The sequence below is a fragment of the Sinocyclocheilus rhinocerous genome, unplaced genomic scaffold (genome assembly GCF_001515625.1).
Source record: "Sinocyclocheilus rhinocerous isolate Xijiao unplaced genomic scaffold, SAMN03320098_v1.1 scaffold2145, whole genome shotgun sequence".
NCBI classification, from domain to species: Eukaryota; Metazoa; Chordata; class Actinopteri; order Cypriniformes; family Cyprinidae; genus Sinocyclocheilus; species Sinocyclocheilus rhinocerous.
The window spans coordinates 723,823-739,187 of record NW_015670983.1 but is presented as its reverse complement, the minus strand read 5'-3'; the positions used below and the strand labels follow the sequence as shown (position 1 = coordinate 739,187).

The 15,365-nt window shown below is 38.9% G+C and overlaps 1 protein-coding gene across 1 annotated transcript in view; it reads left to right on the top strand.

The window, feature by feature from the left end:
* The first annotated feature begins 5,470 nt into the window (after positions 1–5,470).
* The window catches only part of LOC107734613 (immunoglobulin superfamily member 8-like), a 14,839-nt gene continuing 4,944 nt past the window's right edge, over positions 5,471–15,365 (top strand). The window contains exons 1-4 of the mRNA XM_016546616.1: positions 5,471–5,719; positions 9,429–9,809; positions 11,098–11,550; positions 14,125–14,535. Coding sequence (XP_016402102.1) covers positions 5,680–5,719; positions 9,429–9,809; positions 11,098–11,550; positions 14,125–14,535 — 1,285 coding nt within the window. The 5' untranslated portion in view covers positions 5,471–5,679. The remainder of the gene's footprint in view (positions 5,720–9,428; positions 9,810–11,097; positions 11,551–14,124; positions 14,536–15,365) is intronic.

The following is a 15,365-nucleotide window of genomic DNA, read 5'->3' as shown; positions in this document are numbered from 1 at the left end:
CAGCGCTGGGGTCTGGAGCTGCAGGTCTGTGCTGGACTGGATCAAGCCAGACTCCCACTTGAAGAATCCGCAGCCAAGACCCCAGAGACCCCAGAGGAGTGTGTGTGTGTGTGTGTGTGTGTGTGTGTGTGTGTGTGTGTGTGTGTGTTGTGAGCTCGATGGAGTTTTGATGAAATAAATTGCCTGCAGTGGTGGTTCATAGTAAAGTCATTCAGCAATGGCAATTACATTAATAATTGAGACGGCAGTGTACAGCTCATCAAATGCTCAGATTAAAGTTTGATAAATGAGACGGTGTGGCACTGCTACAGCCAAAGATTTATACGCAGGAGCTCTTTGTGAAAAAATGTAAATGCATTTTTCTGCTCTAACACACATTATAACTTCATTGTTTAGACCCCCAAGGGATTCATTGTAGTCGACAAAAAGGATTATGATGTGTTTAATTAAAAGTTTACTCTGTAAATATTTAATTAAGCAGAATTGATGTTTATTTCGATGCGTGCACCATGTTGTAGTGAGATTAAAATAATAGCCAATGATAAAAAGTTGGTTTAGCAGTCATTTCATATGAGGGCAGGCCAAGATGAAACACAATGCTGCCCCACTGAGGAGACATGAGAGCTGCACGTAAAGAAGGACAGAAACAACGAAAACTTTACTTTCAAAAAATTTGTCTAAAATAAGCAATAAAATATAAATAATGTGCATTTCCTGAAGAAAATCTGCTCTATTATGCTTGGAGCTCTCAATGGTTCCAAACAACGTTGTGCTGTCAATCTGTTTGAATGGGTTTAATTGGGACAGACAGCAGTCAAATGTGACCAAACACCTTAAGTGTAACTTTTAATCGATTAAATAATGTATTATATTTTAGATCAGCTCTATTTAGTTCATATTTTTAGGAAATTTTTGGTACTGAATAATATGTGCAATAATTATGATCCATGAATGACCATTTAAAATATAACATTTTCTAATATGTTTATTATTTATATTACAATTAGTGTAGAATATAGGGTTAAAACGACTAAAAACGTAAAAATATGACAACTAGCATCTGGTTATGGTCGCTATCAAGGTGTTTCTCACGTTATCTAACTGCAATTATAGTATAACTCTTTATATTATCTAACGATGAACATTAACTAAAACGCACTTTTTCCGAGAGGTCAACGAATGCGTTAAAATGTCAAAAAATTGTGTAATCTTCAACATTCGTGTGAGTGTGCTTGAGATGCACTGAAATGAATGGGCTTCGATCCTGGAATTATTGGTTGTTTGGAACTATTGTTTATTTATTTTTATTTAGTTTATTTAGTTCACATACGTATACATAGTTCACATACATAGTTCATAGCACATACAAGTACAAGGCAAGTACAAGGCAATGCTGTACAGTTTAAAGCATGTAAAACAGAATAATAACACCAACAACAAAACATAAAATGAACATAAACATGATTGCTTGGAACTCTGGCTGCTCCATGACACACGTTACTTCCGCATTCCTCAGTTCCTATGGAAGCCTATGGGAGTGTCGCAGCTCTGGTTGTGATTGGCTAAGATGCTTTGCTGAAGGGCTTTTAGTGCGTTGCTATGCGGTTGTTGGGGTGTTCTGACTGGTTTTCGCGCGTTGCTATACGGTTGTTGGGGTGTTCTGATTGGTTTTCGCGCGTTGCCATGCGGTTGTTGGGGTGTTGTGATTGGTTTTCGCTCGTTGCCATGCGGTTGTTGAGGTGTTCTGATTGGTTTTCGCGCGTTGCCATGCGGTTGTTGGGGTGTTGTGATTGGTTTTCGCTCGTTGCCATGCGGTTGTTGAGGTGTTCTGATTGGTTTTCGCGCGTTGCCATGCGGTTGTTGGGGTGTTGTGATTGGTTTTCGCTCGTTGCCATGCGGTTGTTGAGGTGTTCTGATTGGTTTTCGCGCGTTGCCATGCGGTTGTTGGGGTGTTGTGATTGGTTTTCGCTCGTTGCCATGCGGTTGTTGAGGTGTTCTGATTGGTTTTCGCGCGTTGCCATGCGGTTGTTGGGGTGTTGTGATTGGTTTTCGCTCGTTGCCATGCGGTTGTTGAGGTGTTCTGATTGGTTTTCGCGCGTTGCCATGCGGTTGTTGGGGTGTTGTGATTGGTTTTCGCTCGTTGCCATGCGGTTGTTGAGGTGTTCTGATTGGTTTTCGCGCGTTGCCATGCGGTTGTTGGGGTGTTGTGATTGGTTTTCGCTCGTTGCCATGCGGTTGTTGAGGTGTTCTGATTGGTTTTCGCGCGTTGCCATGCGGTTGTTGGGGTGTTGTGATTGGTTTTCGCTCGTTGCCATGCGGTTGTTGAGGTGTTCTGATTGGTTTTCGCGCGTTGCCATGCGGTTGTTGGGGTGTTGTGATTGGTTTTCGCTCGTTGCCATGCGGTTGTTGAGGTGTTCTGATTGGTTTTCGCGCGTTGCCATGCGGTTGTTGGGGTGTTGTGATTGGTTTTCGCTCGTTGCCATGCGGTTGTTGAGGTGTTCTGATTGGTTTTCGCGCGTTGCCATGCGGTTGTTGGGGTGTTGTGATTGGTTTTCGCTCGTTGCCATGCGGTTGTTGAGGTGTTCTGATTGGTTTTCGCGCGTTGCCATGCGGTTGTTGGGGTGTTGTGATTGGTTTTCGCTCGTTGCCATGCGGTTGTTGAGGTGTTCTGATTGGTTTTCGCGCGTTGCCATGCGGTTGTTGGGGTGTTGTGATTGGTTTTCGCTCGTTGCCATGCGGTTGTTGAGGTGTTCTGATTGGTTTTCGCGCGTTGCCATGCGGTTGTTGGGGTGTTGTGATTGGTTTTCGCTCGTTGCCATGCGGTTGTTGAGGTGTTCTGATTGGTTTTCGCGCGTTGCCATGCGGTTGTTGGGGTGTTGTGATTGGTTTTCGCTCGTTGCCATGCGGTTGTTGAGGTGTTCTGATTGGTTTTCGCGCGTTGCCATGCGGTTGTTGGGGTGTTGTGATTGGTTTTCGCTCGTTGCCATGCGGTTGTTGAGGTGTTCTGATTGGTTTTCGCGCGTTGCCATGCGGTTGTTGGGGTGTTGTGATTGGTTTTCGCTCGTTGCCATGCGGTTGTTGAGGTGTTCTGATTGGTTTTCGCGCGTTGCCATGCGGTTGTTGGGGTGTTGTGATTGGTTTTCGCTCGTTGCCATGCGGTTGTTGAGGTGTTCTGATTGGTTTTCGCGCGTTGCCATGCGGTTGTTGGGGTGTTGTGATTGGTTTTCGCTCGTTGCCATGCGGTTGTTGAGGTGTTCTGATTGGTTTTCGCGCGTTGCCATGCGGTTGTTGGGGTGTTGTGATTGGTTTTCGCTCGTTGCCATGCGGTTGTTGAGGTGTTCTGTTTGGTTTTCGCGCGTTGCCATGCGGTTGTTGGGGTGTTGTGATTGGTTTTCGCTCGTTGCCATGCGGTTGTTGAGGTGTTCTGTTTGGTTTTCGCGCGTTGCCATGCGGTTGTTGGGGTGTTGTGATTGGTTTTCGCTCGTTGCCATGCGGTTGTTGAGGTGTTCTGTTTGGTTTTCGCGCGTTGCCATGCGGTTGTTGGGGTGTTGTGATTGGTTTTCGCGCGTTGCCATGCGGTTGTTGGGGTGTTGTGATTGGTTTTCGCGCGTTGCCATGCGGTTGTTGGGGTGTTCTGATTGGTTGCTTAACTTATCAAAAAGACCCAACTTTCTGTGATGTGACCATTAGGATCTCACCTTTAATGTAAATCTGTGGAGTTTTTACACCTTTAAAACAATATTATAAAAGTAATACCACATCTCCGTCTTCTTGTTGTTTTTTTTTTTTTTTTTTTTTAATGTCTGTTAAAATCACTAACACTAATTATGAACAATATATATGAGTGGGCTTAGTAAACTTTGTTAGGCTAGTCGACCGATATGGGTTTTTCACTGGCCGATGCCGATATTTAGAAATCAGGGAAGCCGATGGCCGATATATGTCTCCGGTTTTTTTTTTTTTTTTTTTTTTTTTTTTTTTTTAATGTCTGTTAAAATCACTAACACTAATTATGAACAATATATATGAGTGGGCTTAGTAAACTTTGTTAGGCTATTCACACATTAAGCTCGGTTTAAGTTCTAGTCAAAACATTGCATCATCTAAATATAAACCACTAATTTACTAACACTGGACAGAGACACTTTTGTAAACAATACAAAGCAGAGGTTGAAGTTTTGTCTGTTAATGAGCAAATAGTTGTTTCTCCACTAGATGGAGCCATAGATGTGTATTTGGTAAGCAGTTTATTTAAAAAAAAAAAAAACAGAAAAAGACATGTACAATAAAATATTGGAATTAAATGTCAAGTTTATAACTTTGATTCATTTCAGAATCACATTTACTGGAATTGTCATTGATATTTAGATCAGTCATTCTTGAGACATGGGACAAAACAGGTCCAGCAAGGGTAACTGCTATTAGGTTTAAAAATAAAAATATTTTCAATTTTAAATGTCATGAGGGATTAATAATAGAATGTATTTAACACAATTATCACCTTCAATTTAATTTTCTCATTATTATACCAAATCTATGTTTCTTAATGTCCTCTCACTACATCTAAAACAGCGTGTCCACAGAGAAGGGTTCAATCATTCAAGAGTACAAGGTTTTATTTTTTCAATTTTGCACCCTGTTTTGTCCCACTTCTCAAGAATGACTGAGATAATAATGATGATTATTGATTCAGTTTTGAGTCCAAATGTTTTTTTCATTACTCAGGTACAATTAATGTAAATATATTCAGTTCAGTTTACTCCGAATAAAGCATTCATGGTTAAAAAAAAGTCTATTAAAGTTTCCCAGTCTCATTATTTAGTTGTAAATTATTGTTTTGATTTTAATATGGCGCCCCCTAGAGGAATGAAGCAGAGTAAAGAAAAATATATTGACATGATTTATAATTTTGCCCAAAGTACAGTAAAGAAAATAGAAAAATAAGGTGAGGTAACTAAAGAAAGTAAGGAAACATGGGGAAGAGAGATAAAAGAAAGACACAGCTAATTATATAAGTTAATAAACAAATGGGAATGGGAATTAACTGTATATAATAGCCTAATTACATATTTTGTGTTTGATTGAAAACCGTTATCATAATTTTTCGCGCCAGTGGAGGGACTTGCCTACATCCGCACGTCATTCAAGCGGCTCATCACATTGGTCTCCTATTGGCAGTGTTCGTTCGCGCTGCGTCACGTCATTGGACAGTGATCGTTTTTTTTGTGTGTTTTTTTATTGATTTCCAACATATAATATAAAGGTACTGAACAAATATAAACTACAAAAAAGAAATAGAAAATATACAGTATTATATAAATAATAATACAGGTAAAAAACATTTTTTAAATAAATAAAAATATTGGACAGTGATCGTGATCGGGCTGTTTGTTTGCCTGTGACGTCACGCACTACTTTCAGTCGACCGCCTGATTTACGGTTTGGACTCGGAGGCGTAAAAGAGCGATAACTAACGGAAGACCGAGCCGTTTGCGCAATTGCAGTCCGTGGGACGTAATCCGCGGGTAAAATCAGAAGCTCGCTCGTGTTTGTTTGTCCAGTCAGTCGTGACTAAATGAATGTTTGATTTCAGCACCAGCCGGAGGACAGTGTGCTAGCATGTGTCTTTACTATAGTAAAACGGTGTAAACGCGAGTGTGTCGCGGGGATCAGCGCGGAATGGCGTCGCGGTGGATCGCGTTCATCGCTTTACTGTGGGGTGAGTCCACCCTGCTCATGTTTAATGTCCATCTGCTCCATATAATCCACGCCAATCCTCCAATAACACTGAGGTAATATTGTACTACTATGTTTTTGGAAATGGTACAATAATGCCATTTATAACGCTTTACCATAGTGGAATATTCATGTACTTCTAGTATTGTAATAATATTAAGCTGTAGTACGTATTTAGTTATATATAGTAGTTGTCTATGGTATGCAAATACCATGGTATAGGAATATGGTAATCAATCAAAGCTATATTTCAGTGTTTTTGGATATGTCATGAGAGTACCATACTTACAAAAACGTACCATGTTTTTTGCATTTGTATATTTGGCAGAGGCTTTTATCCAAAGCTATATTTTAATCAATTCATGCTTTCCCTGGGAATCGAACCCACAACCTTGGTGTTGCTGGCGCCATACTCTACTGGAACGCGTTTTAAGGAAGTACCGTGGTTTACCATGTAAATACATTGTGCTTTGTTCGTTTAGTGCCATATATATCAGTTTACTTTGGTATTACCATGTGATACAGTGCTTTTTGTGTACAATTCATTGGTCCTGTGTCTAGTTTTATTTCATTACCAATATTTGAGAGATTGAAACTTTGTGTTTCAGACACATATTTGACACTTTACTTCATGTTGGCATTGTCACAGGAGCTTTACAGTGTTTTATATTATGCATTTAAGACATGCATTTATCCAAAGCAACTTGTATTGCATTTAAGGTATGCATTTACATTTTACCAGTTCTTGCTTTCCCTGGGAATCGAACCCGCAACCTTGGTGTTGCTGGCGCCATACTCTACTGGAACACATTTTAAGGAAGTACCGTGGTTTACCATGTAAATATACACTGTGCTTTGGTCATTTAGTGCCATGTATATCAATGTACTTTGGTATTTACATCTGATACAGTGCTTTTTGTGTACAATTCATTGGTCCTGTGTCTAGTTTTATTTCATTACCAATATTTGAGAGATTGAAACTTTGTGTTTCAGACACATATTTGACACTTTACTTCATGTTGGCATTGTCACAGGAGCTTTATTCAGTGTTTTATATTATGCATTTGGGAGATGCTTTTATCCAAAGCAACTTATATTGCATTTAAGGCTTTCCCTGGGAATCGAACCCATGACCTTGGCTTTGCTAGTGTTTGAGCAACAGGAAAGCACCGTAGTTTTATACAGTACTGCGATCTCGTCATTTCCGCACAGTGCAATAATGACATCATAATGTACGCATAAGCTGTGCAGGATTTCCACTGACATGCTGCTCTGGTTGCGCTTTAATTACGCGTCTGATCCGCTTACAGCTTCTGTTCTCTGGTCATTATCGGAGGTTGTGTGTGGTCACTTCCCACGAGTCACCAAAACTAGACTGACCTGCCAGAAGAGCCTGATGCCGGCCAGAAAACGCTTACAGAAATGCCCGTAGTTTCCACCAAAATCCCACATAACAAAATACAGTTATTGTTAAGAACTGTCATAACCGTAAACCAGAAATACATATTTTAAAGAAATAAAAAAATGACAGATTTCTTGCTAAATTAAATAGTTGTTATAGTAGATATTTTGGGAGAAACCGTTTAAACTTTGGTAAATGTTTGTGTTGGAAACCTGTCAACACCGGTCTCGTTTTTCAGGTCGTGATAAATGTTGTGGTTTGACAAATATATAAAATGTAAAAAGTTTTGTATCATATTTGCTCTGTCAGACTTTTATGGCTCATATAGTCTGATATAGTGAGAATATGGCGGAAAAAACAGCTCAGTTTTATTCAGAGACTCAAACTGTGTAATTTGCTCAGATGCTGATATTTATATGTTTGTAATGTAAATCAATGAGTAAATAATATGTCTTCGTAAGATGAGATTTAACATATAATGCAATGCAATCCAGTGCTGATTGAGAGCTGAAGAAATAAAGGCTCCTCAGAAGATGTGAGATGTTCTGGAGGCTTGTGAAGATCATTCCTCCGCTGAGGAACAGTGAAAGTAAAGCTTCTGGAAACAAACGCTCCTCAAAAGATCCTGAGGATCAGATTTGAGACTCTAAAACATGATTGATGGAGAATCAAGTAAAGCTGAGCTGCTTCAGTCCAGTAAGTGTTCATCTGGAGATATTACTGCAGTTATTCTGACGATTACTTGATAAAAATCAGTCAAGATTTGACAACAGAAAGACACGTGAAGCTGGACGTTTGTACAATTACACTAAAAGAGCTTTGACTGAATAAAAAACTCTAAACTATCAATCAGAGACAGAAGACATGGAGGAGATTGTGTGCGACAGGTTTAACAACACAATTTGATCTTGTCGATCATTTAAAGGCCTTAGAAGTTCATGTATCAAATGTAATGCAGTAGCTTTATATGGTTATAAGTGTGTGGTTTATTTCTGGTTCCTTAAGCAGAATGAGGATGTAAATAACCCTCAGACAGGTTTGCAAAATGACTCGCCCTATTAAAACGATGAGTTCGTCGGCGCCAATGGCCTCGTGGGCAGCGCGCCGACATGTAGTGCCTTTGCGCTTCGGGCGTCCCGAGTTCGAGTCCCGGCTCGTGGACCTTTCTCGATCCCACCCCCCTCTCTCTCTCACCCACTTCGCTTCCTGTCAACCTACTGTCCTATCTAAATAAAAGGCATAAAACGGCAAAAATAAATCTTTAAAAAAAAAACATGAGTTCAGCTGTGACCTCACATGTTGTAAAACATGGGCGTAGACTGGAAGAATGGGATTACTGTTCATTATTCAGACCCTTTCATTCAGAGACGCATTACAACACACACAAACAAAGGTTGGGCATGAATAAACAATACTTACTCCCAGTCACGGGAATATGGGGCGATATTTGGCAGTGCCCCTCATTTAAGTGGTAATATTGTGCCATGGGTCTGTGCAGTGTGTGTGCTAATTTATCGATCTCATTGAAAACTGCTTTGCATGTATTGATCCCAACTGTATAAAAAAAAAATTTATTTCTTTTATTTGTATAGCACCAATAAAACAACCGAAGTTGAAGTGCTTTACCAGAAATAAAACCACAACCAACATCACAACATACAACACCTATATCAGTCCAGATTCAATTATAGAAAATACATTTTTATATCAATTATAAAAATAGCAAATTTGATCATTTTCATCACAGCCAACCATTCTGGCCTATTAAATTTTTAATTTTCTAAAACTAGTTTACGAAGAGATTGAGAAAAAATCAAGGTAAATATCACTATTTTTATTGTGTGCCATTTCCAATCAAGCTGTAATTTGGTGCAAGTATGCAGAAAATGTGAAAGTATTTTTTTAAGCTTGCATTTAGGATGCATCAAATGCCAACTAGAAGATATGCAGTTTATTTTGTAAAAGTCCACGAGGACAAAAGTGGCCAAAGATGAAGAAACGCTTGTACATGTACAGTATGAAAATTCATAATCGTTTTGTGTGTTCATATGTTCAAGTCCTCATATATTGAGACTACAGATGCTGAAAACACCACGAGCGTCACGTGTGCTTCAGTAGGTGTGGAGTAGACAAAATTTAATTCAAATTTTTTGTACAATATTCCCATTTAAGTGGAAATATTGTGCAGTGTGAGCACATTTTTCAACCTCACTCGGAAAACCACTTTGCATGTATTGATCCCTGTGGTTCACATCCAGACTGATTAACATTTGTTCTGTTTGTGTGTTAGAGTTGCAGTTCTGCGTGTGCCGAGAGGTCACTCTTCCCGCCGGGCCGCTGTATCGGGTCGCAGGTTTCTCGCTGTCCCTGCCCTGCGCCGTTTCAGGATATGAAGGCCCACGGGCGCAGGATTTCGAGTGGTACCTGTACCGGGAGGATGCTGGGGGTCGGCAGATCGGTGTGGTGTCCACGCAGGATGCAGGCTTTCCATACGCGCCGTTCCAGAGTCGCGTGCAGGTCGGCGAGGTTCGGGTCGAGAGGGATTCGGGTGACAAAGCCAGACTGATCATCCAGAGGCTGCGTCCAGATGATCAGGGCCGTTACGAGTGTTACACGCCCAGCACTGACACCCGCTTCCAAGGGAACTACAGTTCATCAGTGGTGGTCAAAGGTAGGTGGTAAATCAGAAAAATGACAGATGGCTCAGTGATGACGATGAAGATTATAAAAAAAAATCATTGTGTTTCAAATGCATGTGCTAAATTCTTAAAGTCTTAAAGGAGACATATTATGCCCCTTTTTACAATATGTAATATAAGTCTATGGTGTCCACAGAATGTGTCTGTGAAGTTTCAGTTCAAAATACTCCACCAAGGGAGCGAAATCAGACGCGCTCGTTTTCTCAGACGCTTGCAGAAAAAAGCTTCCCAAAACAGTTACTGGGTTAATCTTTTTCACGTTTCCTTGGTTGGTAGATGCACCGGGGACCTGATTATAGCACTTAATATGTCACCTTTAAGAGATTGAAGAGATAGTGATAAAATATGAAGAAAAACAATGGTAAATATCACTATTTTTATTGTGTGCTATTTCCAATCAAGCTGTAATTTGGTGCAAGTATGCAGAAAATGTGAAAATATTTTTTAAAGATTGTATTTAGAATGCATCAAATGCAAACTAGAAGATATGCAGTTTATTTTCTAAATGGTCTTAAAGGTCTTAATTCACCATTTTTGATGATTTCTATTGTTTTATTTTTCTGTAAAGCACTTTGAATTACCACTGTGTATGAAATGAGCTATATAAATAAACTTGCCTTGCCTTCCCAGGTTTAAGGCCTTAAAAAGGTCTTTGTCAGTATATCCATCTGGTTTTTTTCTTAAGTCAAGATACATTTTGAGTTTATGATTAAAAGAAGAACAGATATCTGCTCCATTAACAGATATTTGGTCTTTGGTCTCAAAACAAGACCGCTTCTCAAGTAAATGTATCTTGACTTAAGAAAAAACAAGATGGATATACTGACAAAGAAACATCACTTTTTGCACTGTGTGTGATTTGAAGGTACAGTAATATTTCCATATTCTAGTGGTTTGGAGCAGAGCTGTTCAAGCCTTTTTGTAAAATTAATTAAAAAGTAATGGAGATTGTTGTGTTTATTATATTAACATGTTTCAGCACGTTACAATCATTATATGGCTTGCGTTAAGGTAGCCTATCTTCTGAGTTAAACAGTTTATCATACAGATTGAAAGTGTGAATCCTGTCTCTCTCGAATAATAATCGAATATTATTTTTGCTTGGAATGCCCATCCCTAGTACATAGTAGTTAAGGCCACCTAATATAAAGTGTGACCAACTAAAATAAAAAAAAAATAGACAAAAATAATTTTTCTTCATTGACCCTGATTCGTTCATGTACATATGAATAGAAAGCATTTTGTGCTTTATTTCCGCAGTGATTCCTGACACGCTGCTCATAACACACTCTCGAATTCTGAGCGGCCAACCCGTTATCGAAGGCACGGAGCTTCAGCTGATGTGCGCCGCGTCCGTCCAATCGGATCAGCACACTCACGTGTCCGTCGTGTTCGGCGTGCGCAGCAGCAAGGGGGCGGAGTCTCAGGGCCACAACCTCCGAGAGATCATCTCCATCGACCGCGAGCTGCGCGTGACTCCGGGCCGCAGTGGCGCCTACGGGAAGAGATACGGGGACGGAGAGATCGCTGTGGAGAAGCGCAGAGGGGACGGAGGCTGGGATCTGTACGCGCTGAAGATGAGCGCTCTGGCACCCGAGGATTCTGGGTCGTATTTCTGCGAGGCGGCGCAGTGGATCAGAGATCCGGATGGCAAATGGGAACACATCGCACAGAGGACCATGGAGCTCGGGAATCTCACCGTTCAACCGCTTGGTTAGAAACAACCTCTCTTATTTCATCTGATCCATTAGATTATAACTTTAGAACGTACTTTAGATGCAAACAAAATATGACTCGGTGCTCAAACAGAAAAGGCCACACTTTTTAAATAAATGTCTGCTTATAAATGCCTGTAAACTATATATTTTTAAATACTTAAGGCAAGACAGCACAAGAGAATATGGTAAAAATTGTATTAATATTTAATTAATAAATCACAATACATTAAGAATTTTTTTCTCTTCATTTTTTTTAATTAATAAAATTAATAATATTTTATTAATTATAATATTTTTTTATTATAATTTTTTGTCTTGTATGATTTTCTAAAATGTATGTTTTAATATGCAAATTATACAATATCTAATTAAATATGCACACATTTGCATACATTTCCATTAATTGTCTAAAATAGCCATTGATGCTGACATGGCATTAAATAAATATATACTATACTACTATACTATCCATTAATTGTCAACAGGCAAAACAACTAAATTTTCACCATGTTTCTTTAGGAGTAAAATGTTATAAATAATGCAAATGGTATATAAACAAACATTCAGAATATAGATAGGAATAAAACTGTAAAGTTTGGTTTATGTAAGTGCTGCTGAAAAAGAGAAAAAACTTCAAAGATAGGTATTAAAATATAAATCTACAGACGCAAATAGATAAAGTGTAATAAAATAAACACTTAAATCTGTATTTTGGATGTTTTGGATCTAAAAGAAGACATTGAAGAAAAAAGAGCCCAAAAATTACAAAATTAACCAGTGCATGAAAAATCTTCCTTTTACTCTTAATTAAATCAGCCATGCATTGCTTTCATGTTAATGAAATGCTGTTCATATCGATTGAGAGTCGTTTTAATGTTTATGACAGTACAATCTTCTTTGGATGCTGCATGCTGTAGGAGACTCGCAAGAAAATCTCATGGGTTTAATTCCTGTGTTTTGTTTTTGTTTTTGATTTGAACAACTTGGATATGTGTTAAACTACTGCGGTAAATGCAGGCTGAAGCTCATTTAGTTTGAGAATATTTTACCAAGTGCTTTGGTCTCCAAAAAATAATCGCGATGTGGTTTAGTGTGATTATCAAATCACCAAGCCTGCAATTTAATGAAATAAATATATGCACTGCGTGTTTCAGAATGAAGCTCGTTATCGTTTATGTTTGCAGCGTCTCATTTTAAGTAATTAAGACATAAATAAACAAATAGTAGTATTGTTATTTTGCAGCTATAATGTTAAATAAAATAAAAATTTTTAATACTTGTTTATTTTTTATTTTACAGTGAAATATTACAGTTTTAATAAATATTACTCTTAAATAGTAATACTTCTCTTTTTTTTTTGTAAGTTGTATATTTTTCTGTTTTTGTTATTTGTATGTTTTAATTATAACAATATTAATAATATTTTAAATATATGCATACACACATACATAAGTACATTTTATTTATATATTAATAAATATTAAAATTTACAAAAAAATCTATTGTAATATTTCACTACAAAATAATAATAATAATACAAATGTTTCTTCTTATTATTTTTTTTATAAATATTTTATAGCCATATTGATATGTAATCACAAAATGTTGGCCAAATTGTGCAGCCTACAAACAAGCATTGCAAACCTGGAATTTTTAGTGCATTTTAAATTGCAATCGCAATTATTTTTTGATCAGAAAAATTGCAATTAGATTTTTTTTTTTTTTTTCGCAGATCATGCAGCCTTTAAAAAATTATATATCGTGTTCACGAATTAAGAACTAATCTGTTCCCTTGTTTTGATTTAACTAAACTGAGGGAACAAATTAGTAAATCATGGCCACAAAGAAACAAGTCGTGGGAATGGTTTCTTAATTCGTGGCCACTTAAGCCCCTTTCACACTGCACGTTGGTCCCGGAAAATTGCCGGAGTGCCTTCTGTGTGAACGCAAACACGTCCCGGGATCGATCCCGGGTTGGGGACCTAGTAACATTGCCGGGTTCAGTCCCGGAACGAGTTCTGTGTGAACAAAAGCCAGAACCAATGCCATAAAGGGCGTGTCGTAGTGATGACGCACGTCATCGTGCGACTCTTTTACCGGGTGTTTTGAAGGCAGATCAACGTTCGTGACGAAAAAGTATGTGCAAACTGTAATGAAGCAGAGATCAAGTAGCTCCTCACTATCCGCGCTTAAGCTGAGATCGTTCGCCAGCTGAAATGAAACAGAACGCGTCACATTACACGTCTCATCGTAATGTCACGTGTCTTTACGGGATGTGTGTGAACGCACACACAGATTCCGGAAAATCACTGGCAGTGTGAATGAACCACAATCAAACGATCCCGGGACACATTATCCGTGTATTTTCCGGAATTTCTGTGCGAAAGAGACTTTGGTAGGTTTTAATGTGTGCTTTGTGTGCTTAACATAATTATGGTTCTGCATTGATGTTTATTGATGTATTGACCTGAGAAATAGCAATAAGAAGTGTGGGTTAGTTTCTATTTAAAGCTCAGACAGTGTGAGAGTGCTTGTTGTGAGTTTAATAACCAGTCTGTGTTCTTTCTAGCGGACACACTGAGCGTGCGTTTGCTCCCGGACGGTGACGTCTCTCTGCGGCCCGGCGCTCCGCTCCGCCTCCGCTGTCAGGTGCTGGGTGTAGGTGCGTGGAAGCGCTCGGCGCTGCTGGTGCAGTGGATGCGGCGCGGGCCGGAGGGCGAGGTGGAGGTGGAGGTGGTGCGCGTGGATCCCGACGGCGTGGTGGTCTGGGGTGATGATCTCAGCAGGGCGGGAGGCGGCAGCATGGAGAAGGAGGCCGGCGGGAGCTTCTCTCTGCGTCTGTTCTCCGTTCACCCCGCTGACGCCGGACTCTACCGCTGCGCCGTGAGCGTCTACGCCGGGAGAAAAACACCAGCACCGGAGAGTCCAGCCACGATCACACAGAGATCAGAGTGGGTCACTGTTAGCCTGAAGACTGAAGGTGCGTGAGGAAGAAATGTCTTAGAATTAATGCTGGCCAATATATTGAATATGCACTGTTTGTTCATTAAGCAACATTATGAATAAGATGTTAATGCACTGTTTATTTGGCCATCGCATCAGAGTTCAGTTCATTTCCTCGAATCAGTTTGAACTGTTCACTTAAGTAAATTGATTCGAAATTAAATTAATTAATGTTTTGTTATATTAATTTATATAAAATGATTAAATATTATTCCTTGTGTTAATTTACTGAAGAACAGTGTGGGAAAACATTCCTTATATTTTTATTATTTTTAACTAGATGTATTTTGCATTTGACTTCATGCATTTCAGAGCAAGCATGTAATTTGATCTACAGTTCAAAAGTTTGGTCAGTAAGGTTACTTTGTTTGTTTTTTATTAATTAATACTTTTATTCAACAAGGACGCATTAAATTGATCAAAAGTAACAGTAAAGACGTGTACAATGTTACAAAAGATTTCCGTTTCAAATAAATGCTGTTCTTTTGAACTTTCTATTCATCTGTGAATCCTGAAAAATAAAACGTATCACAGTTTCCACAAAAATATTGTGCAGCACAACTGTTTCCAACATTGATAATAATCAGAAATGTTTCTTGAGCAGCAAATCAGCATATTAGAATGATTTATAAAAGGTTCATGTGACACTGAAGACTGGAGTAATGATGATGGAAATACAGCTGCGCATCCCAGAAATAAATTACAGTTTAACAGATATTCACATAGAAAACAACTTATAATAATATTGCACAATTTTCACTGCATTTTTGATCAAATAAATGCAGCCTTGCTGAACAGAAGAGACTC